At 34.9% G+C, this 22,608-nt stretch overlaps 2 protein-coding genes and 1 long non-coding RNA gene across 3 annotated transcripts; 1 reads left to right on the top strand and 2 right to left on the bottom strand.

Moving 5' to 3' along the window:
• Positions 1–1,516: 1,516 nt before the first annotated feature.
• LOC137723539 (uncharacterized) lies at positions 1,517–4,948 on the bottom strand. Its single transcript, XR_011066935.1, has 3 exons — positions 4,726–4,948; positions 3,812–3,950; positions 1,517–1,775 (listed from the first exon to the last, which is right to left on the bottom strand). It is a non-coding gene; the product is annotated as an uncharacterized lncRNA (long non-coding RNA).
• An 8,485-nt stretch (positions 4,949–13,433) lies between these two features.
• Positions 13,434–14,537, top strand: LOC137722308 (endochitinase EP3-like). Its single transcript, XM_068461277.1, has 2 exons — positions 13,434–13,794; positions 13,952–14,537. Exons 1-2 carry the CDS (start codon positions 13,491–13,493, stop codon positions 14,350–14,352), a joined length of 705 nt encoding a protein of 234 aa, XP_068317378.1. The 5' UTR covers positions 13,434–13,490; the 3' UTR covers positions 14,353–14,537.
• A 3,187-nt stretch (positions 14,538–17,724) lies between these two features.
• LOC137722309 (transcription elongation factor SPT4 homolog 2-like) lies at positions 17,725–19,654 on the bottom strand. Its single transcript, XM_068461278.1, has 5 exons — positions 19,505–19,654; positions 19,312–19,403; positions 19,148–19,203; positions 18,710–18,771; positions 17,725–17,983 (listed from the first exon to the last, which is right to left on the bottom strand). Exons 1-5 carry the CDS (start codon positions 19,595–19,597, stop codon positions 17,933–17,935), a joined length of 354 nt encoding a protein of 117 aa, XP_068317379.1. The 5' UTR covers positions 19,598–19,654; the 3' UTR covers positions 17,725–17,932.
• Positions 19,655–22,608: the final 2,954 nt, after the last annotated feature.

A 22,608-nucleotide genomic window follows, 5' to 3' on the forward strand; every position in this document is an offset into this window, starting at 1 on the left:
TTGCAGTTTGGACCATGATCTGGTCTTCAAACAGGATGCCGGCTACGCCGGCTTAAAGTCTAAGTATAGGCGTGAGTTGTAGATCTAAATATGGTCAAGTTGGCTACAGTGCTCCTTCTACACATAATTCAAATCACCCTTTCAATATATTTATACTAATGAGTGAGAAGAATAAAGCGCTGTTGAACTCGTTATTACAATATTCAAACCTATATAGAAACTTTTATAAAATGACAATCTAGACAACAACATGAGTTGGTCTCTGTTTTTTTGTTTGTTTGTTTTTTATTTTTATTTTTTATTTTTTTAACAAACGATATATCTACAATAAAGGGATGAAGGAATAAGTTAAGCCTCGTAATGTGTTAGCAATAATGTGATTCAAATTTATCTTTGACGAAAATCAAACCTAAGACCTCTTACTTACAGGTGAAGAAAAATACCACTCTAGACCTTAATACTAAGTGGTGAGTTGGTCTCTGTTATATATGCTTGTGTCTTCTTTGTTTGCCGAAATATTTATGGGGACCAAAGTATCAACCTCTATCTTCTCCATTTCAATCCCGACACCATAACTGGACAACTCATGTCATTGGCCAGGCATACATACAACCCTGCGTTTCAAAAGGGTGAAGATCTGTTCCAAGAAAATATGTTGGACACTGGGTTTTCTTTTTGGTTGCAAAGATGAGTGTGAAGATGAGAAGATAAGGGGAAATTATCCACTACATAACCAACCCGTAATGACATCTATCTTTAGCTATATTACAACATCAACAAAATTGTTAGAACACCGAGACGACATACTCAATATCTACGATATCTCAATACTATATCTATACACGGGCATCAATATGAACATCGTATCAACAATATCTACACAATCTCAATAGTCTATCGACATGTATCAACAATATCTAACATTTCTCACATGTGTACTTTAGGCATTTTCATCCTTCCGCCCGTCATTAGTGTCTTTCACATCTTTCTTTCTCTTTCAACAACTAAAGCTTGAAAATTTTCCATTATAGCTAATTACCCAAAAATATTTGTCAATCGTTTACCCATGTTTGTTTTCTCACTGCCTAAAAAACAACTCTGCAACAAGGACACTCAGATGAGTAAGGCAAACATCATATACGAACCGAAGATCACCAACAGCAACAAGCTGGGCAATCAAACAGCCACTGGATCTGCCTGCCACACTATTTCTTCATGGTCCTCTCTCCAGTATAATACTAAGAAATAATAAGACCAAAACACACTACAACATGTTAAAAGGGAGGGCAGCGGGAGCTTAGGTAACCCGCGGCTGGTGGTGGTTGAGGCTAATAACTATTGGGGCTGGTCATCCGGTGTGGCGACAGTGGTGCAACAGATGGAGGAGAGGGTAAGAGAAGGGGGGATTGGGAATCATGGTGAACAGAAGACGATTTTAAGTCAAAATACAATAACCAGAAATGTATTTACCCTATTACTAAGGACCTTGATCACATACCAAAAAAGAGAAGAGAAATGTTGAAAATTTCAGACTAAATTATTACTTCTTATGCTAACAATATCTTACAAGCTGCTTCGATACTATAACAGAAATTTGTACGAAACTTTCACTTTAAACCACCAACAGTTTTCATACCAAGGTATTTGCTTCTACATATTTTTCCACAGCTTTGTTTTGGTCTGACAAAAGAACACGCATGCACCTTCTTTTCTTTTGGTCAAATTCATACACGTTTGGGTGGTACGTATTGCACCTGCTCATCTTCACATAAATTCTGCAAAACGAGAAAAGAAAAATTATTCAAATAAGCTGAGACATAATGTGATTGATCAATGAAAAAGAACAGGCAAAAAGGAACCATAACCCATGGGCAAAAAATGATAAGAATCAGCAGTAATTCCGTTGAAGCTCCTATTCCCAAAGTAACAAGATTGGAAGGACCTAGAGAAGGATTTATATCTTCCACTACACTACTAATATGATCTTATGTCCTAGGGTTACCCCAATTCTGCTTTATTGGTAATTCTATCAATCAAACCATCACTATGAACGGGGCCATTGAGGTATAAACTGCAGAGAATCTGTGGTATTAAAAAACAGAGAACAAAAGAGTCTTTTTTATATGCTTTACGACCCACAAACTGGCAAATAAAAGAACAAACATGAGCTCGAACAACAGCTCAATGTCCCCAACCGAAGACTTGGTGGACTCCTACCATATACCACTACACCTTGGTACTCAGAAATTTCACGACTACTCAGTGCCTTGGATTTTTCAAGTCCCCAACAGAGAAGTTTTCCTCACTCAAGAAATTAAGGGAGCACTACTTCAACCTACAGGGTCCACCCACGAAGTTTCAACATACAAACTTCAACAAAATAAAAAATTCAAAGAACTTAGTGAATGATACCTTAGTGTATTTAACACAACACATTGAATGAAGTAAAGCTTATTTATTGATATCTTCGATAAATTACAAATACGTGCATACACATGAATCAAAACAAACAAACAGGAGAGCACCTTCACAAAGGCTGCTCAGGAGAAGTCTCAACACTCGGCAAAGCCCCAGAAATAGGAGGCACTGGAGGGTGATTATTTGGAGCCTCAGTACTGGGCAGAACCCCAGAAAGAGGAGGCACCAGAGGTTGATCATTTGGAGCTTCAGTACGTGGTACAGCCCCAGAGGACAAAAGTATCAACCTTTATCTTCTCCATTTCAATCCTGACACCATAACTGGAGAACTCATGTCATTGGCCAGGCATACATACAACCCTGCGTTTCAAAGGGTGAAGATCTGTTCCAAGAAAATATGTTGGGACATTGGATTTTCTTTTTGGTTGCAGAGATGAGTGTGAAGATGAGAAGATAAAGGGAAATTATCTGCGACATAACCAACCCGTAATGACATCTATCTTTAGCTATATTACAACAATATCAACAATATTGTTAGAACACCGAGACAACATACTCAATACCTACAATATCTCAATACTATATCTATACATGGACATCAATATGAACATCACATCAACAATATCTACACTATCTCAATAGTCTATCGACACGTATCAACAATATCTAAGATTTCTCACATGGGTACTTTAGGCATTTTCATCCTTCCGCCCCTGTCATTAGTGTCTTTCACATCTTTCTTTCTGTTTCAACAACTAAAGCTTGAAAATTTTCCATTATAGCTAGTTCCCCAAAAATATTTGTCAGTCGTTTACCCATGTTTGTTTTCTCACTGCCTAAAAAACAAGTCTGTAACAATGACACTCAGATGAGTAAGGCCAACATCATATGTGAACCGAGATCACCGACAGCAACAAGCCGGGCAATCAAACAGCCACTGGATCTGCCTGCCACACTATTTCTTCATGGTCCTCTCTCCAGTATAATACCAAGAATTAATAAAAAAAAACGACCAAAACACACTGTGACATGTTAAAAGGGAGGGCAGCGAGAGCTTAGGTAACCTGCGGCTGGTGGTGGTTGAGGCTAATAACTATTGGGGCTGGTCATCTGGTGTGGGGACAGTGGTGCAACAGATGAAGGAGAGGGTAAGAGAAGGGGGATTGGGAATCATGGTGAACAGAAGACGATTTTGAGTCAAAATACAATAACCAGAAATGTATTTACCCTACTTACTAAGGAACTTGATCACATACCAAAAAAGGAAGAGAAATGTTGAAAATTTCAGACTAAATTATTACTTCTTATGCTAACAATATCTTACAAGCTGCTTCGATACCATAACAGAAATTCGTACGTAACTTTCACTTTAAACCACCAACAGTTTTCATACCAAGGTATTTGCTTCTACACATTTTTCCACAGCTTTGTTTTGGTCTGACAAAAGAACACGCATGCACCTTCTTTTCTTTTGGTCAAATTCATACACGTTTGGGTGGTACGTATTGCACCTGCTCATCTTCACATAAATTCTGCAAAACAAGAAAAGAAAAATTATTCAAGACATAATGTGATTGATCAATGAAAAAGAACAGGCAAAAAGGAACCATAACCCATAGGCAAAAAATGATAAGAATCAGCAGTAATTCCGTTGAAGCTCCTATTCCCAAAGTAACAAGATTGGAAGGATCTAGAGAAGGATTTATAAACTGCTTTATTGGTGATTCTATCAATGAAACCATCACTATGAATGGGGCCATTGAGGTATAAACTGCAGAGAATCTGTGGTATTAAAAAACAGAGAACAAAAGAGAGTCTTTTTTATATGCTTTACGACCCACAGACTGGCAAATAAAAGAACAAACATGAGCTCGAACAACAGCTCAATGTCCAAAACCCAAATCATAGTGTCTCTTCAGGGTATTTTATTTTCCTATGTTTTCGTCTTCAACCAGTGATAAAAAGAACATATTACAAAAGCTAGTCGTATTTGACTGATTTGTTAAGTACACTTCAATTCCCTTACTCCTAATGTCTTGTATGGCAGACTTTTTCATTCGTTTGAACAATATGGTAGCTAACTAGCTATTGGACAGGATGCCAACCCAAAAGCCATCATAGATCGAATTTCGAATCGCATAGATTTATTGATCGACCATATAATTATCGTAGAAATGGTAAAAGTATGATTGTCCACTATGGAACACTGGAACTTTGTATGATTAACATCGGAAAGATATTGAATTACCCGCAAATCCTCTGAAAGAACCTCTGAAACAGCGGGAAAGCAAAAAGGGAAACCCTAACCTGATCGTAGGTCTTGACGAGGTGGCAACGGAGGCAAGCCCTAAGCTCGTGGCCGAAGCTCGTGGGTATCTGGGCTGGTTGTACGCTTCCCATCCCTCTCTCTTTCCTTCAGATAATTCTGCTTTCTATTTATCTGATTCAATTTCCGTACAATTGACTGCTAATAATATCAACTTATAGTTGAACATATTAATTCCCCACCTTCCTTCAAGATTATTCCAGAAATGTTAAAGTTATTATATTTCAACTTTTTTTTTTTTTGAGAAATGAATCCCTAAATCACCTCCTAACTAGAATTTTGGGAGGATTTAGGAAAAAAGAAAAAAAAAATCTCCAATCATGCTCTGCCACCACGTAAGCGAATTCATGTAGAAGCTCATAAATAAGAATCAAGAAATGATCTGCAGTGGCTCTCCATAATTAATGCTAAATGTTTTAATATTATTTTAAATAAATAATTAATTTCTATTTGTTGTAGTCTATTTTATCTGATAAGGGGAATGAGGATGGCGACAAGGAGAAGAGAGATTGAGAGATATGTGTTTGTAGAATTGTAGGGGAATGTGTGTGTTATCTGTCCTACATAGTGCCTTTATTTATAGTAATGAAGGAGAAAAGAAATTCCTTCATCCCTAAGAAATACAAGGTTTAATAGGAAAGGATAACTAGAATCAAATCTAATCTAAGATTTACACAATCACATATAAACTCGGAAAGTTTACAACACTCCCCTTGAGTGTGTAAATACTCAAGGTAGATTCAGCATCACTCGTTGGCATTGATTCTAAGGAACAACGCTTATTCTTATTAAGGTAGGAGCGTGCATAAGTAAGTGAGTCTCACTAAAAAAACCCTAAGGCTATAGCAAAAACCCGAGTAGGGACAAAATTCATAATCTAAGGAAAAATGCGTGAGAAATGCAGAAGTCAAAAGAAACGTCTACGGGACGTCATTAGGGATATGACCAGCCCAAGGTGGGTGCCTCGTTAATACCTAGTTAGGTAGCAAAAACCCAGTGGAAAAAATGCTCCTAATTGTAAGGTAAAAGAGTTCATTAAGATCAAGTAAGTATTCTTCAGGATACTCCCCTTGAGTTTGACACAATTCCAAAGAAAAATAGCAATGTTACAACTCAGAATGTTTACGCATACCAATTCCTTGAACAAGCTTCTGAAACGTCGTCTTCGGCAGTGATTTGGTGAAGAGGTCGACCAGATTGTCCTGTGAACGGATCTGCGTGACTTCAATCTTCTAATGCTCTTGTTGTTGATGTGAAGAGAAGAACTTCGATGCAATATGCTTGGTGTTGTCTTCTTTGATATAACCCTTCTTGAGCTATTCAATGCATGCTGCGTTGTCTTAAAAAATCATCGTAGAGACATCTACGACAGGGTAGAGATCGCATAAGCTTCAAATATGGCTCACAACCAAAAGTATTCCCGAGTTGCTTCATGTAAGGCGAGAATTTCAGCATGGTTAGATGAAGTGGCAACTAAGGTCTATTTAGTTGACCTCCAAGAGATTGCGGTGCCTCTAACAGTAAAGACATAACCCGTTTGAGAACGCGTTTTGTGCAAATCAGACAAGTATCCTGTGTCGGCATAACCAACAAGGTAAGAATCGACTCGAGAAGCAGGGGGTGCAGCATCACTCGAGGATCAGTAGGGATAAAATTAGCCTAAATCTATAGTACCCTTAAAAGTAACGGAAGATCTCGTTCATGCCAGTCCAGTGTCTGTGTGTTGGTGCATTATTGTACCTTGCCAACATATTAAAAGCGAGGAGATATCTGGTCTAGTGGATTGAGCTAAGTACAATAAAGCGCCTATCACACTTAGATAAGGAACTTCAGGCTCCAAAATCTCTTCATCATCCTCCTTCGGACGGAAGAGATCTCGTTTTGCATTTAGCGATCGAACGACTATATGAGTACTCTAAGGCTTTGCTTTATCCTCATTAAAGCGGCGTAACACCTTCTGGGTGTAGTTCGATTAATGTACTAAGATTCCATCCGAACAATGCTCTATCTCGAGACCGAGACAGTATTGAGTCTTACCTAGATCTTTCATCTCAAATTTTTACTTAAGGTGCAGGGCAGTTCTCGCGAACTCTTCAAGAGTTCGGATGAGATTCATGTCACGACATATGCAACAATCGCAAATCCAGAATGTGACTTCTTAATGAACACACTAGGGCATAGTTCATTGTTCACATATCACTGACTAGTCAAATACTCACTTAGACGGTTATACCACGTTCTTCCGGATTGGTTCAAATTGTAGAGTGAACGCCTCAGCGGAATTGAGAGCTTGTTTCGGGGTTTGGAAATATTTGAACTAGTCAATGTAAGTCATTTAAGAACTTTCATATCAATTTCCGTATCAAGATCCCCATAGAGATACGCAGTTACTACGTCCATCAGTTGCATGCTTAGTTTTTTGGAAACTACCAAACTACCAAACTGACCGAACCCGGCGCCCATCAGTTGCATGCTTAGTTTTTCGGAAACTACGTCCATCAGTTGCATGCTTACTATGTCCATCAAGATCCTCATGATCGAACCTGACGCCGACGATTTGTGAACTTCGCAGAACTAGCAGCCTTGTCTTTAGGCTTTAGAACCCGAAGGCCGAGACGTGTTCCTTCTTCGGCCGTAGTTGCGGGATCAAGAAGTCAGCAATGCACTCAACGCAACATCAACACATTTTACTTCCCGGTCGAGCTCAGTCGTCGAGTTGGCACACCCTGCACATAATCGAAGGACGTAGTTAACTTATTAATTACTCGACCTGCGCACTGAAGGAAAAATTTTGTCCTAGCTAAGAACATGTAAGAACATTTGAATACATAGGCATACTAATAACACTTTACAGTAGGCATGCATTCAAAAACAATTCATAAAACCCATGACTTTTAAAGCCTAGTATATGGTGAACCATAAGACTCTTTAACAATATTAAAGAGAATAAGAATTTAGAGATTCTTTACCCTTGAAGCTCATCCTTGATTACACAAGGGATTCACCCAAGTGGAGGGCCTTCAAGTCACCTCCTTGCTCCTTGGATCTTCCTTGTGATTTCCTCCCTTTTAGTGCTCCTTTTCTTCTTTGAGGATTTGAGGATTTGTTCTCCAAAAACACCAAAGGTTTGGTGTCTCTAAGTCTCCACACCAAAGATGTAGTGTGAAGATGAAATGGAAGACTTAGGGAAGAAGAAGATTGCTAGATGTTCCTCCCCTAAGTGGCCGGCCTCTATGTAGAAAATGAGAGAATATGTTTCACCCAAATTCAATTAGAAAACCCTAATGTGAAACAAAGCTATAATGTTGATTTTATACTTCATTTCATGTGAGTGGCAAACTTGTAATTAATACAAGTTTGCTACCCCTCACCCTTATGGCCGGCCATATGTTGTTATTGGGCTTAATTGCCCATTTTGTTTTAGTTGTCATACAACTTAAACATAATGGGCCTTGTGGACCAAAACGTTTTTGTGCCCCGAAGCCCAAAACTAACTTAAACGCCCAATACGAACGTTTCGTATAATTAATTAACTATTTAATTAATCTTGACCATTCTTCAATTAAACCATTTAATTGCTTATCCATTTCATATAATTTCTTCACTTATATCCTTACTCGGTGTACGATCCATTAGGTTCCAATTAGCGAGGTAGTGGGCGATGTTACTCTTAACGATCGATTGTGAATTGAAACCACATTTCAATTCTCCCTTAAAATTAGTGTTTGCTAATCTTTAGGGCTTCCACAAACCATGGGTGACGCCTAGCAGCATGTCATGGTTACCCAAGCTAAGTAGAAGTGGTTGGAGAACCTATCCAGTTACAACTACAATGCAATACGGTCCTTCTCTAATACAATACTCTTAATCACATTGTTTAAGTGATAGTTTGTTTCATGTCTACTATCCAATGTGATACTTCTCTATATGATTCAATTGAATAAGATTTGGAACAAGCTTCCTTAGTCATATTCATATGCTTTGGCCAAAGACTCTCGAATCATATCTTAGAGTATTCTCCTTCCACCATGGAAGGTTAGAGATCCCTTGTTGTGCATTCATATGCCTACATGACTAGATAGCTTGACCCCAACAATGTCGTGGACACTCCAATGGAATGCCGTTGACATAATCAAAGATCAAGGACCTAACCATTAGACATCAATGATGCCTCAGGTCAAAGGACTACTTTGCATATTGCAACTATCGAGTTCTCACATGACATGTATGTTCGAACTCTCGTTTGATCGTTGTTCAGTGTACTCGATTACTCTTTCGAGCACCTATGTGTTTGCCTTAGTGTCCAACACCAAATGACTTGAGACTAGTTCATACTCACGCTTGAGTCGACATAACACATACTAACCTTAGCGGATTGTCAATGCCCAATTGGCAATCCTATGGCTAGGAACGTTTTAGGAATGAACATAAGAGAAATGTCTCGTTAATTTAACTAACTTAAATCACTTGTCTCTTAGATCAAATACATTCCTTGGATTCCCTTATTGCTTAAACACAAGATACTATAAATAGTGATTAACAATAAGCTTTGCCCTCTATTAAACATATAAAAGTTTAACACAATAAGTATTCCAAAAATCTATTACATCAAATGAGTGGCTTTGTGGGCATACTTCCAACACGCACCACATAAGCTTAGTAGTTTTTAGGGTCAATAGAAGAAAAAGGGAAAAATGCATGCATTGATAACTTCAAAAGTTAGGCACTCAATGGAAAGCACTTGATATGGACAACTTGTTTGCTCCTTAATTAGTGGTGCCGCCGAGCTTAATACAAATGTCCAAATTTATTAGGTCGTGAAGCTTAATAGATACACAACAAATCTTAACTTCACATGTTATGTTATAAAATAATTAGCCTCTTGCTATACACGCAGCCGTGTGACAATTGATTGTCTTTTATTTATTATTTATTGTTTTTTACTTTTAGAATATATTTTGGAAAATAATGAGGTTAACCATCCACATTCCTACTACGGGAATTCTTTTTAAACTTTTTTGTTATTTTCTGAAATCTAATAAGAGAAAGATATTTTAAATTAAATAGTGCTGTTTTCACACCTTATTTTGTCGGATTAATAAAATAAAGTGTGTGGTTAACACTACCCTTTAAATACTATAAAACTACACCTTTTTGACCTTTTCATAATTATATACCGGTTCAATACCTTGAATACAAGAATTATGTGGAACTACTTTTCACCGTTTCGTTTAGTTTAATAGCTTAAGAAGTACGTCAAACAGACCAAAAAAAAAAAAAAACATAGCTTAAGGAGCTGTATTCCGTGATTAACGGTTATAGACAAAAGGCATATGGACTCCTTCACTTTCTTCTTCTTTTATTTATTTATTTATTTTATTTTTTGTTTAAGATGTCAATACAAGATGTTAACGTAACTTAATGATGACCGTCCAAATAAAAAGAGGTTAGAGTGGAGGAGAATTTGAAGAAGAGAAAATCATACTCCTCTACACTATGACATGGAGCGTTAAGAACCTTGTATATGCTTATACAAAAAGTCAACTATTATACATCTTCATTCTAACACATTCAAAGCATGAGTCCTATTCACTCACTGTCTATCATAGGGATAAATATGTAATTTACTGTTCTTTCGTAACATTTGGTATATACTTGTGTATATATCCAATTACTTTTTAGTATACTAATATGTTTACCATTTTTAATATACAAATGTATAATCAATATAAAAACAATGAATAAAACCTATAAATTAACTAAAAATGAACATGATAAAAATACAAAAGTACATAAGTCTAGTAAATAACTATAAAAAATTAGAACATTTCAGAAAAAATAGGATCGAATTTCAAAATCTCTAAATGCATTCTAATTTGCATCCGAACTTTTCAGAAAATGATCCAATTTGGAGTTAAAATTTAAACGGCTTAATTGAAAATTCCAATCCAACTTACAAATCCATATATACATGCATAAGTGCTTCTAAATTTTATATTTAAACATTATCGAACTTATTGAATCCAACTATCTTCTCTAGCTTTGTCAGATTAAACCCCGGGTCATGATCTTGGGAAGTTTGTTGATAGCTCATGTGATACTTCCAAGGGATGTGTGATTGTCTCCAAAAGCACTTGCTCAATGATACGTTGCTAATGGAGCGAATCTCTGCTTTCAACTTCTTGATTTAACCAAGGGCTCTCATAGTACGTATTAATGAGTATTGAAATTGAAGCCAAACTCAGCTTTCGACAAGGGATTGTCTAGTTTGCCAAGGCGTTAGCCAAGGAAATTCTAGGAGGGCTCAGTCTCCCATGAGGACCATTTCGTTGAACACTAGATAGGAACATATCAATTCTTGCCATATGTCAACAACTACTAAAACGTGTAGAGACTTCTCAAGGGTGGCTACTAGACCCAGCAGTTTCTGACACGACACGAAAACGATATGAAAATAACGGGTTTCAGGTCAACACGATAACTAATTGGGTCATTATTGAGTGACCCGTTAAGAACCTGTTAATAACGGGTTCTTAACGGGTATACACGCGGGTAACACGTGAGTAACCCGTTAAGAAAAAAATGATTTTGATAATTTTAAAGTTTAATTACCAAAAGATTTATTATAAAATACAATAGCCATATTAATATATACAATATATTCCATATTAAATATATAGTTTTGGATTATTATTCTATATAAGTTTTAAAAAAAAAGTTTTAGTCATTATTTATTTTTATTATGAGAGTTCCTTATTATCATTACTAGGATAAATTTTACTTAACATGTAATCCAAAATTAAAATAAACTACTATAGTATTTCTATAGGTAAGAACTAAGAAGACATACATACAAGTATGAAAATTTTGAAAGAATATATAAACACTCGTGATTCATCATTATTCCTTCACGATTAGATAATAGTTACACTTACATTATCGTTTAGATTTTTAAAATTCTCCAAACCCTCATGAATAATGTTTTTTTTATTTCAGGGCAAAATTAATAAAATTAATAATAATTATTTAGAAGTGTAAAAAATGTGAAAAAAAATATAAAATCACTCATAGTGACAAGCTTTACAACTTTCATGAAAGGGTCAGCTTCGAAATCCAACACTATAATCCATAAACCTTAAATTTATATTTAACCGTCGATTGTCATTTACGTTTTATTCTTCTTACTGAATTTCATTTTTAAAATTTTCTTTTTTGAAAACATGATCATCTGGTGGATGTAAGAAGATGAACGGTTCAGATCTTTGATATCACGTTTCGATATTTATGGTTAACTGAAATATAAGTCGATGTCATATAGTTTGTAGAAACTTTATAAACATCAAGACATATTTTCACTACCCGTAAAACTCTGAATAATATCAATGATCCAAACCGTTCATCTTCTTGCATCCTCTAATAGATCATGTTTTCAAAAAAGAAAATATGAAAAAACAAAATTTGATGAGAACAATGAAACATAAATGTAAACAACAATCAACGGTTAAATTTTGATCTATGATTTATATGATTATAGCGGCGAATTTCAAAGTTAATCTCTACATGAAAGTTGTAAAGCTTGTCAGTACGAGCGTTTATATATTTTTTTTCTATATTTTTTACACTTCTACATTAATTAAAAATCTATTAAAGACTTTACTTAATTAATTAAGCTATTAATTAATTTATACCCAATTTGTTTCAGAAGCAATGGATGCTAGAGATTTAGATTCAGTAAACCTTAGTGATGAGGAGTCCGTGAAGATTATAATGGGAACAAAATGAGATATTGGAAGCGAAAGTATAGACAATACAAATACGAATCTTGCAAAGAAAAAGGCTAGAGCAATCAATTTAGGTAAGCGAAAATATACTTAAAAGAAAAATACGTTTTTATGTTTTGGATGTGACAATATGGTATGTATATACTTATTTAGTATTATATTTTTCATTTGATTATTTATTGGTTTAAAATATATTTTCCTTAACGGGTAACGGGTCATGTCATATTACCTGTTAATATTATCGGATCGGATCATTTTACCCGTTTATTTTAATGGGTGTTACACGACACGACCCGTTAAGATATTGAGTATGATACGAAAACGACACGAACACGGAAAACACGACACGAATGCCAGGTCTAGTGGCTATAGGAAACAGTAGAGTAATATTAATTAAGAATTGTCAAGGCTTGTCAATTAAGGTATTTCATCAAGCATTTAATGTGCACAGTAGGAGGAGAAGGTTGTAATTAGTAGGTTTTTGAAGTTGTTGGGGGGCCATGGATAACCAATGATCACATGCTGGCTTTGTCACTGAATGCAGTACTCTAGATATAATTTTATTGTATTGTACACAATTATCTACTATAGATTTCTATACTTCTTTCTATAGTACCAGATAATCCAATCCTTTGTAGGTAGATTAAGGTTAAAAACATATTTTTGCCAATTAGTCTTTAATTCATTTTATCAAAGTCCAAAACTTACGATTAAAATACCTAACTAGATAATAATGGTTTACTATTGACCATCAGAACAGCAGCCAATTTGGAAATCATGACCATGGCGGTCCATTGAAATTTCAAACCATACGTGTCCTCAAGAGAATTCATGTATAGTACAATATAAATTTCTAGAAACCCTAGCTGCAAATTTCATTGCCTATAAATATGTCCAACTATCTCAACTTTCATTATCATATCATCGCTCGCTTCTTCATTGGCCCTTAGTTCCTTACAGAAAAAATGGCTATCTATCCTAGAAACAATTACCTCCTAAACCTCATTGCAGTGGCATTTGTAGCAGCAGGAGCCCTGTTGCCCACAAGTGTAACAGCTCAAGCTGCGGTGGGTGATATTGTCACTCAGGCATTCTTCGATGGGATCATCAACCAGGCTGCTGCAGATTGTGCTGGCAAGAACTTCTACACACGGCAATCTTTTCTTGATGCCGTGAACTCGTATTCCGACTTTGGCAGGACCGGTTCGGCGGATGACTCCAAACGCGAGATTGCAGCTTTCTTTGCTCATGTCACCCATGAGACTGGCCGTAAGATATTCCTATTTATTCTTTTTACCTCCAACTATGTAATGTTTATAAAAGCAAAACAAAAAAGATACAGTTGAATTAATTAAGTAGTTAACGTCCTAATTAACGTGCAATTATACTAAATCTTTGTTTTGTATTCTTCTTTAAATATTATCAGACTTCTGCTACGTAGAAGAGATAAATCGTGACACATACTGCGATACAAAGCGAACAGATTATCCATGCAACCCTAACAAACAGTACTACGGACGTGGACCTCTCCAACTAACATGGAACTACAACTATGGAGCTGCTGGAAACAGTATTGGTTTTGACGGCTTAAACTCACCTGAATCCGTGGCCTCCGATCCCGTCCTTGCATTCAAGACTGCATTGTGGTATTGGATAACCAATGTCCGTCCTGTTATAAGTCAAGGATTTGGAGCCACAATTCGAGCCATTAATGGTGCTGTGGAATGTGATGGTAAAAGGCCTGACCTAGTTCAAGCCCGTGTCAACTATTACACTGGTTATTGCTCCCAGTTTGGTGTTGATCCTGGCACTAATCTCTCTTGCTAAATTATAATTATAATTATCAGCTTAATTGTATGCTTCGAATGAATAAATAATGCAGCCTAAAAGAATATGAATAAATTCCAAGCCCCATGGAATAATTAAGGAGAGGGCTACCTCCTGTTGTGTAGTCCACCATATAACTTACAAAACTAAAGATCATCGTGCTCAGAAGGTTGGCCACCTTCACATATGATCTGATTGAAATATAATCCTATAATTAATTCCTTTTATGCCTGAGAATCAACCATTGATCCATTGCAATTCATATCATAGACAATCCCCGTTTCTTTGATTTATATAAAACTGTTATTCAACAATAAGATTTGAGAGTTTACTCCAACAAGCCAATGCACATGACAAATTGTCAAAACTCTAACATTCGAGTTTTGACTCCAATTTTTTTTCTCCAATACAAAGAATCACACCAAAATGGTCAAAGCCACCATGCTTTTTGAATTTTTCTATTTAAACACCATAATTTACTTAAGTTCGCCCCAAATTTTATTTACACTTAGTTAAAAATTTTGAATTTTAACTTTTCTAAGAACAACACATTTGTTACCTAAATGCCCTTAAACACCAACACGCCACACCCACAAACCCTAAACTTTAACTTGAAATCTAATTGTTTTAAATTTGATTCAACACTACAAGCAAGCGTTTTCAAGTGTATTTTTTTTTTCTTTCTAGAAAGTTAATAGCTCCCAACAAAGCATCCATGCTGAATGCAATTCTAGAAAACACAGGCATTAGTGTACCGAAATGTCCGTAACTAAATATATTGTAGTGAATTAGTGCACAGAAGAAAATATGCAAAAACATAAGTATACCAAAAAATTCCGTACCTAAATATATGATATTAAACTAGTGTACCGAAATGTCGATACCTAAATATATTATACTAAACTACTCTACCGAAATGTCCATACCTAAGCATATTATACTAACCTAGTGTATCAAAATGTTTGTACCTAAATATATTGTAATGATTTAGTGGCACATAAGAAAATATGCAAAAACATCAGTGTAACAAAAAATCTCTACGAACATATTTTCTTGTATAAGTTACTTACCATGATGAGAATTAAAATTTATAATGTTTTCATAAAATTTAATTTGAACACCATAAAATTATAAATAGAAAAGAGAGATAGTAAATATATATGCTAGCATTAAATAGAGTCTATGGACTAAAATCAATTTTTAATCTTGTACAAGACATGTTTCTAAACTTCATCTTATTTAAGAATTAAAATCTAGTTTTCAATAAAAATATTATCATAAGTTGAAAAGTTGAAATAATATGTGCTATTTTGTCTTTTCACACAATTAAACATTAAGATAAAATTAAGATTATGTGGTGGAGCAAACTTAGAATATGGGTGGTATTTCTTTTTCTAAAAAACAAAAGGATAATTGGTTGTAAACCATGATTATCTACCATTTCGGGACTGAAAAGTTATAACAATAATGACTAATATACAAGGACGATATGGACATTCTAAGATGTAAAATAAATATAAAAATTATGATTGGAGATGCTCCTAAGTGTATAAGAGTGTTTTTAAGTACTTTAAAAATGACTGAGAACATTTTTAATGAAAGGATTTTTAGACCCAATTCTTGATTAAAATACGAAAGAATTTTGGAAAAGAACTTGAAGTGCTTCATGCAAAATACATAATTGATGCTTCTTCTCAAATGTAGTTGAAGTGCTTTTGGAACTCGAAAACACTTTCACCAAAACGTTTTTAGTAATTATAAAAACACATCCAAACATGCATCAATAAACCCATCAACTACCTTTTATTCATCAGTTAGTAATCTTTCTGAAGTCGAAAAATATTTCCCTTTTTTTATTAATACAATTATATATTTACATTAAGAATGAAAGATTCTGTCATAATAAATTGACCTATAACAACCATGATCTGGTCTTCAAACAGGATGCCTGCTACGCCGGCTTAAAGTCTAAGTATAGGCGTGAGTTGTAGATCTAAATATAGTCAAGTTGGCTACAGTGCTCCTTCTACACATAATTCAAATCACCCTTTCAATATATTTATACTAATGAGTGAGAAGAATAAAGCGGTATTGAACTCGTTATTACTAGATTCAAGCCTATATAGAAACTTTTATAAAATAACAATCTAGACAACAACATGAGTTGGTCTCTCTTTGTTTGTTTGTTTGTTTTTTTTTTTTTTTTTAAACTTTTTTAATTTTTTTTTTTAACAAACGATATATCTACAATAAAGAGATGGAGGAATAAGTTAAGCCTCGTAATGAACTAGCAATAATTGAACTAGCAATAATGTGATTCAAATTTACCTTTGACAAAAATCTAATCTAAAACCTCTCACTTACAAGTGAAGAAAAATACCACTCTAGACCTTAATACTAAGTGGTGAGTTGGTCTCTGTTATATATGCTTGTGTCTTCTTTGTTTGCCGAAATATTTATCGGGACCAAAGTATCAACCCTTATCTTCTCCATTTCAATCCCGACAACATAACTGGACAACTCATGTCATTGGCCAGGCATACATACAATCCTGCGTTTCAAAGGGTGAAGAGCTGTTCCAAGAAAATATGTTGGGACACTGGATTTTCTTTCTGGTTGCAGAGATGAGTGTGAAGATGAGAAGATGAATGGAAATTATCGACGACATAACCAACCCGTAATGACATCTATCTCTAGCTATATTACAACAATGTCAACAAAATTGTTAGAACACCGAGACGACATACTCAATATCTACGACATCTCAATACTATATCTAAAATTTCTCGCATGGGTACTTTAGGCATTTTCATCCTTCCGCCCCTGTCATTAGTGTCTTTCACTTCTTTCTATTTCAACAACTAAAGCTTGAAAATTTTCCATTATAGCTAATTACCCAAAAATATTTGTCAATCGTTTACCCATGTTTGTTTTCTCACTGCCTAAAAAACAACTCTGTAACAAGGACACTCAGATGAGTAAGGCAAACATCATATACGAACCGAAGATCACCAACAGCAACAAGCTGGGCAATCAAACAGCCACTGGATCTGCCTGCCACACTATTTCTTCATGGTCCTCTCTCCAGTATAATACTAAGAAATAATAAGACCAAAACACACTACAACAAGTTAAAAGGGAGGGCAGCGGGAGCTTAGGTAACCCGCGGCTGGTGGTGGTTGAGGCTAATAACTATTGGGGCTGGTCATCCGGTGTGGCGACAGTGGTGCAACAGATGGAGGAGAGGGTAAGAGAAGGGAGATTGGGAATCATAGTGAACAGAAGACGATTTTAAGTCAAAATACAATAATCAGAAATGTATTTACCCTACTTACTAAGGACCTTGATCACATACCCAAAAAAGAAGAGAACTGTTGAAAATTTGAGACTAAATTATTACTTCTTATGCTAACAATATGTTACAAGCTGCTTCGATACTATAACAGAAATTCGTACGAAACTTTCACTTTAAACCACCAACAGTTTTCATACCAAGGTATTTGCTTCTACATATTTTTCCACAGCTTTGTTTTGGTATGACAAAAGAACACGCATGCACCTTCTTTTCTTTTGGTCAAATTCATACACGTTTGGGTGGTACGTATTGCACCTGCTCATCTTCACATAAATTCTGCAAAACGAGAAAAGAAAAATTATTCAAATCAGCTGAGACATAATGTGATTGATCAATGAAAAAGAACAGGCAAAAAGGAACCATAACCCATAGGCAAAAAAATGATAAGAATCAGCAGTAATTCCGTTGAAGCTCCTATTCCCAAAGTAACAAGATTGGAAGGATCTAGAGAAGGATTTATAAACTGCTTTATTGTTAATTCTATCAATGAAACCATCACTATGAATGGGGCCATTGAGGTATAAACTACAGAGAATCCGTGGTATTAAAAAACAGAGAACAAAAGAGAGCCTTTTTTATATGCTTTACGACCCACAGACTGGCAAATAAAAGAACAAACATGAGCTCAAACAACAGCTTAATGTCCAAAACCCAAATCATAGTGTCTCTTCAGGGTATTTTATTTTCCTATGTTTTCGACTTCAACCAGTGATAAAAAGAACATAATACAAAAGCTAGTCGTATTTGACTGATTTGTTAAGTACACTTCAATTCCCTTACTCCTAATGTCTTGTATGGCAGACTTTTTCATTCGTTTGAACAATATGGTAGCTAACTAGCTATTGGACAGGATGCCAACCCAAAAGCCATCATAGATCGAATTTCGAATGGCATAGATTTATTGATCGACCATATAATTATCGTAGAAATGGTAAAAGCATGATTGTCCACTAAGGAACACTGGAACTTTGTATGATTAACATCGGAAAGATATTGAATTACCCGCAAATCCTCTGAAAGAACCTCTGAAACAGCAAGAGTGTAAACACCAGGTACAAATCTTCCTGTAAAAGATTAAAATCTATATCAAATTACTGATAAGTACATATAAAATGGAAAGTTGTATGCATAATCTAGAGCATTGAAAATGCTCCAAAGCAAACGAAGCGAAGCAGAATTTAGAAGCTTAAGGGTTAAATCCACTGACATAGCTAGTGTTAAAAGAACGCAAATAAGAGACATAACAATCTATACAAGATGACATATGCCTATGAAAATCAAAACAGAACCTAAAGAAACGTAAAACGGGCAACGAAAGGAGAGCAGAAAATATTTGTATGAACCCAACATTTCACATGAACCCAATAGTTTGTAAAGAACTAAATAACTTTGTAACGAGTTTTTATGCATAAATGCGAGCTGAAAGGAAAAAAAGCATACCAAGTCGAAGCCATTTTGCAGCCCAACTCCTAGTTGGATCCGTAACTGAAATAATCCTGCAATCCAAGCAATGCATCGATTAAATTAAAGAAATAGAGAAAAAACAGAGAAAATTAAACAGAAAAATGCGAGGGATACGTAGTACGGAGGGAGGGAGGACGAACCCATTGAAATTGGGGGTGGTGCAATCGGCAACACGATCGAAATCTTCCTCCATCTTGAAGAATGGGCAGTTCTCGCATCCTGATTCTCTGAACTGCATTTTGCATTTTGTATTTTGTATTCGTATCTTTAATTGCATTTGTTTCTTAAATTCGTAAATCGAATCAGTGGGAAAGCAAAAAGGGAAACCCTAACCTGATCGTAGGTCTTGACGAGGCGGCAACGGAGGCAAGCCCTAAGCTCGTGGCCGAAGCTCGTCGGTATCTGGGCTGGTTGTACGCTTCCCATCTCTCTCTTTCTTTCAGATAATTCTGCTTTCTATTTATCTGATTCAATTTCCGTACAATTGACTGCTAATAATATCAACTTATAGTTGAACATATTAGTTCCTTACCTTCCTTCAAGATTATTCTAGAAATATTAAAGTTAGGAGCATGATATCTACACATTATTTTTTTACTTCTTACACATCCTTTTAATTTTCGGCCATCATATCAGATGAATTGAAGAAGATTAATGGACAGAAATTAACAAAGAATGTGTGAGAAATAAAAAGAGATGTGTGAATAGCACACCCCTAAAATTGTTATATTTCAACTTTTTTTTTTTTTTATCGATATGAATGAAAATTCCAAAATTTGTAATTAGTTAAATTTATGTTTGTGAGCCTAATATCTTTTTTAGTAGTTAACAATAAGATTTTGAAACGAACTTGGTAAGCTACGGTTATCCACCCTAGCCACAAGTCTAGTTTCCATATCAGCAGCGAGTTTCAAACTCAAAATCTTAAAATTTTAATTTGAAGGAAGCCTCACAATATTGGTTTCAGCAAAATGATATGACAAATAGGTTAAAATTTTAGTTCATCGTAAATTAAGAAAAAGTGTATAAATTCATATGACATGTCAAAAAAAATTTTCTTTCAACGTGTCATGCTTTTGTTGACCCATTAAGAGCATCTTTATTTGATTCCCTAAATGACCTCCTAACTAGAATTTTTGGAGGATTTAAAAAAAAAAAATAATTATCTCCAATTATGCTCCATAGCCACAACGTAAGATAGGAATTCATGTAAAAGCTCCTAAGTAAGAATTGAGAAACGATCTGCAATGGCTCTCTATAATTAATGCTTGCTGTTTTAATATTATTTTAAATAAATAAATAATTCTTATTGGCTAATTATTGATATAGTCATTGAGATTCTTTAAAGTAGAAATATGTTATAAAGCACGGATACTAAAGAGGGAAGGGAATTAGAGTGGCAAATTTGGTGATTCATGAAAACTCAAAGAATCCCAATTTGACAGCCACTGTGATTGGACAATTAAAAAGTATTAAAATTATTTCGATCATTAATTGATGGATTTCATTAATAGGATTATACATCTTTAAGCATACAATTATATGATAAAATTTGATTTATCATAAATACTCTTGAGTAGCACACCCCGATCTTGATAATCACATGGATTTAGAAAAGAAATTAAATTGACAAACAATTCATTTAAGAGCATAATCAAAATGTCCTGAATACAATGCATAACCTTTTCTATTTCTGTTAATTCATATAATAGAACAAGTAGATATATATGCACGTACCATACGTCCCATATTATATATTTTACCACTGCAGTGGTGGTTTAGAAGTTCTATTATATAAACTAACACTCGTAACTTAGTCATCCAAAATTTTCACTTTTGTTAGTCATTTTGTTTGACTCTTTGTCGTTAGTCTCGAATTACGTATCCAATGAAGGCCATGTGCACTTTAGACTGACTTGAGACCTAATACCTACCAAGTGCAAGCACAACTACACAAAGATCTTAACCATTACCATAATTTTCAGATTTTCCTTCTCATCTGAGGAGATATGTAGTTGTCAAATGATTTTATTTCCTTTTCCGCATAGCAATCAAAAATTCACATTATCAATAATTATCAAAACTTCTTCTTTTTTTTTTCTTTTTTTTTTTTCAGACAATAATGATACCATAATAAACCAATTCTCAAAAACAAATCACATTCATAACAATATGAGTAATGCTAGGGAGACTAAATTTGTAAACTAAATGATGTGTCACCAATAGGAAATGAACATGTTTATCAACGTTTAAGTAATTAACTTTCATGTCATTTAGTTTAGAAAATTTAATCTACAAATTTAGTCTCCCTAACATTACTCTAAAATTAACTTCCAATCATTAACTTTCATGTCATTTAGTCTACAAATTTAGTCTCCCTAACGTTAACTTCCAATCATTAGGTTCCACGTGGCACCCTCAAGGCCGTTGGATTTCAACTAATACTTTTTCTAGACCGTTGGATTTCCAATAGTAAAAAAATAATAATTCAAACCTCCCCCAACAGCTAGATGACATGGCACAATATCAGCCATTGGATTCCAGATCAATGGTCCACGTTATTCACCTTTAAAAATTAAAAAAAAATCATATATGTTACCGTTGTGCCATGTGGCACAATTTGGAGGGTTGGATTTCAAATTGTCTTTAATCCAATGTCAGAAATTAATTAAGTTAATAACAATTTAATAAAAAAATGTAAAAAATTAACAAAAATTCCAAAAAATTCCAAAACACAAATATGTTGTGCTTACGACGCCACCGAAGAACCCGTGCAACATGAGCCATTAGAAAGGGATGGACGTTACAATGAAAGGCTTATTCAACGATATACTTCACTTCAATGCTTATACTATCACAAAGCCCAGAAAATTGACTTGATAGAGTACTAGTGGGAATTGAAACAAGCTCAAGAAACTTAAGTTCATTTAGTGTGTTTTTTTTTTTCCTTTTAATTTGGTGTATTTATGTAAATTTAGCGAAATCTATCGAAATCTGTCTCCAAAAATTATCCAACACGTTCCTGAAATGCATATTCATTATTCTTTTAAATTTATAAGTTTTATTTATTTTTTGTTCTCAGCATTTGCATTCAATAAATGGTTTTCATCACCCTCAGGTGTCGGCCAGCTCGTACCTACCTTGGTATTCGGGGAATATCGAGATCGTGGTGTGTCAAATTTTGGATAATGACATGTGGCGCAATGAGACGGATTAAAAATCCTATATGAAATTACAAATAAAATTGCTTTTTTATTATTTTATAAAATAAAAAATACTAATATTTTATTGTCTATTGTCATGACTATTTAGTTTAAGGGTGGAGATGCAAAAAACAATTACTGTTCATTAAAGGTAGTTACTATTGACTAAAGGGGATTCAATAGGCAATTGCCTTGGGGGGGGCCTACACTGGAAGTATTCTAAACAAAAACAAC

The sequence above is a fragment of the Pyrus communis genome, chromosome 17, assembly GCF_963583255.1.
Source record: "Pyrus communis chromosome 17, drPyrComm1.1, whole genome shotgun sequence".
In the NCBI taxonomy this organism is placed as follows: Eukaryota; Viridiplantae; Streptophyta; class Magnoliopsida; order Rosales; family Rosaceae; genus Pyrus; species Pyrus communis.

Bases quoted from the DNA above. Each gene is read 5' to 3' on its own strand.
- LOC137722309 (XM_068461278.1), bottom strand. From the start codon at position 19,597: ATGGGAAGCGTACAACCAGCCCAGATACCGACGAGCTTCGGCCACGAG. The intron at 19,404-19,504 runs GTTAGGGTTTCC...TGCAAAATGCAG, and splicing joins TCGTCAAGACCTACGATCAG to TTCAGAGAATCAGGATGCGA. The intron at 19,204-19,311 runs GTTCGTCCTCCC...CTTGGATTGCAG, and splicing joins ACCACCCCCAATTTCAATGG to GATTATTTCAGTTACGGATC.
- LOC137722308 (XM_068461277.1), top strand. From the start codon at position 13,491: ATGGCTATCTATCCTAGAAACAATTACCTCCTAAACCTCATTGCAGTG. The intron at 13,795-13,951 runs GTAAGATATTCC...AAATATTATCAG, and splicing joins TGTCACCCATGAGACTGGCC to ACTTCTGCTACGTAGAAGAG.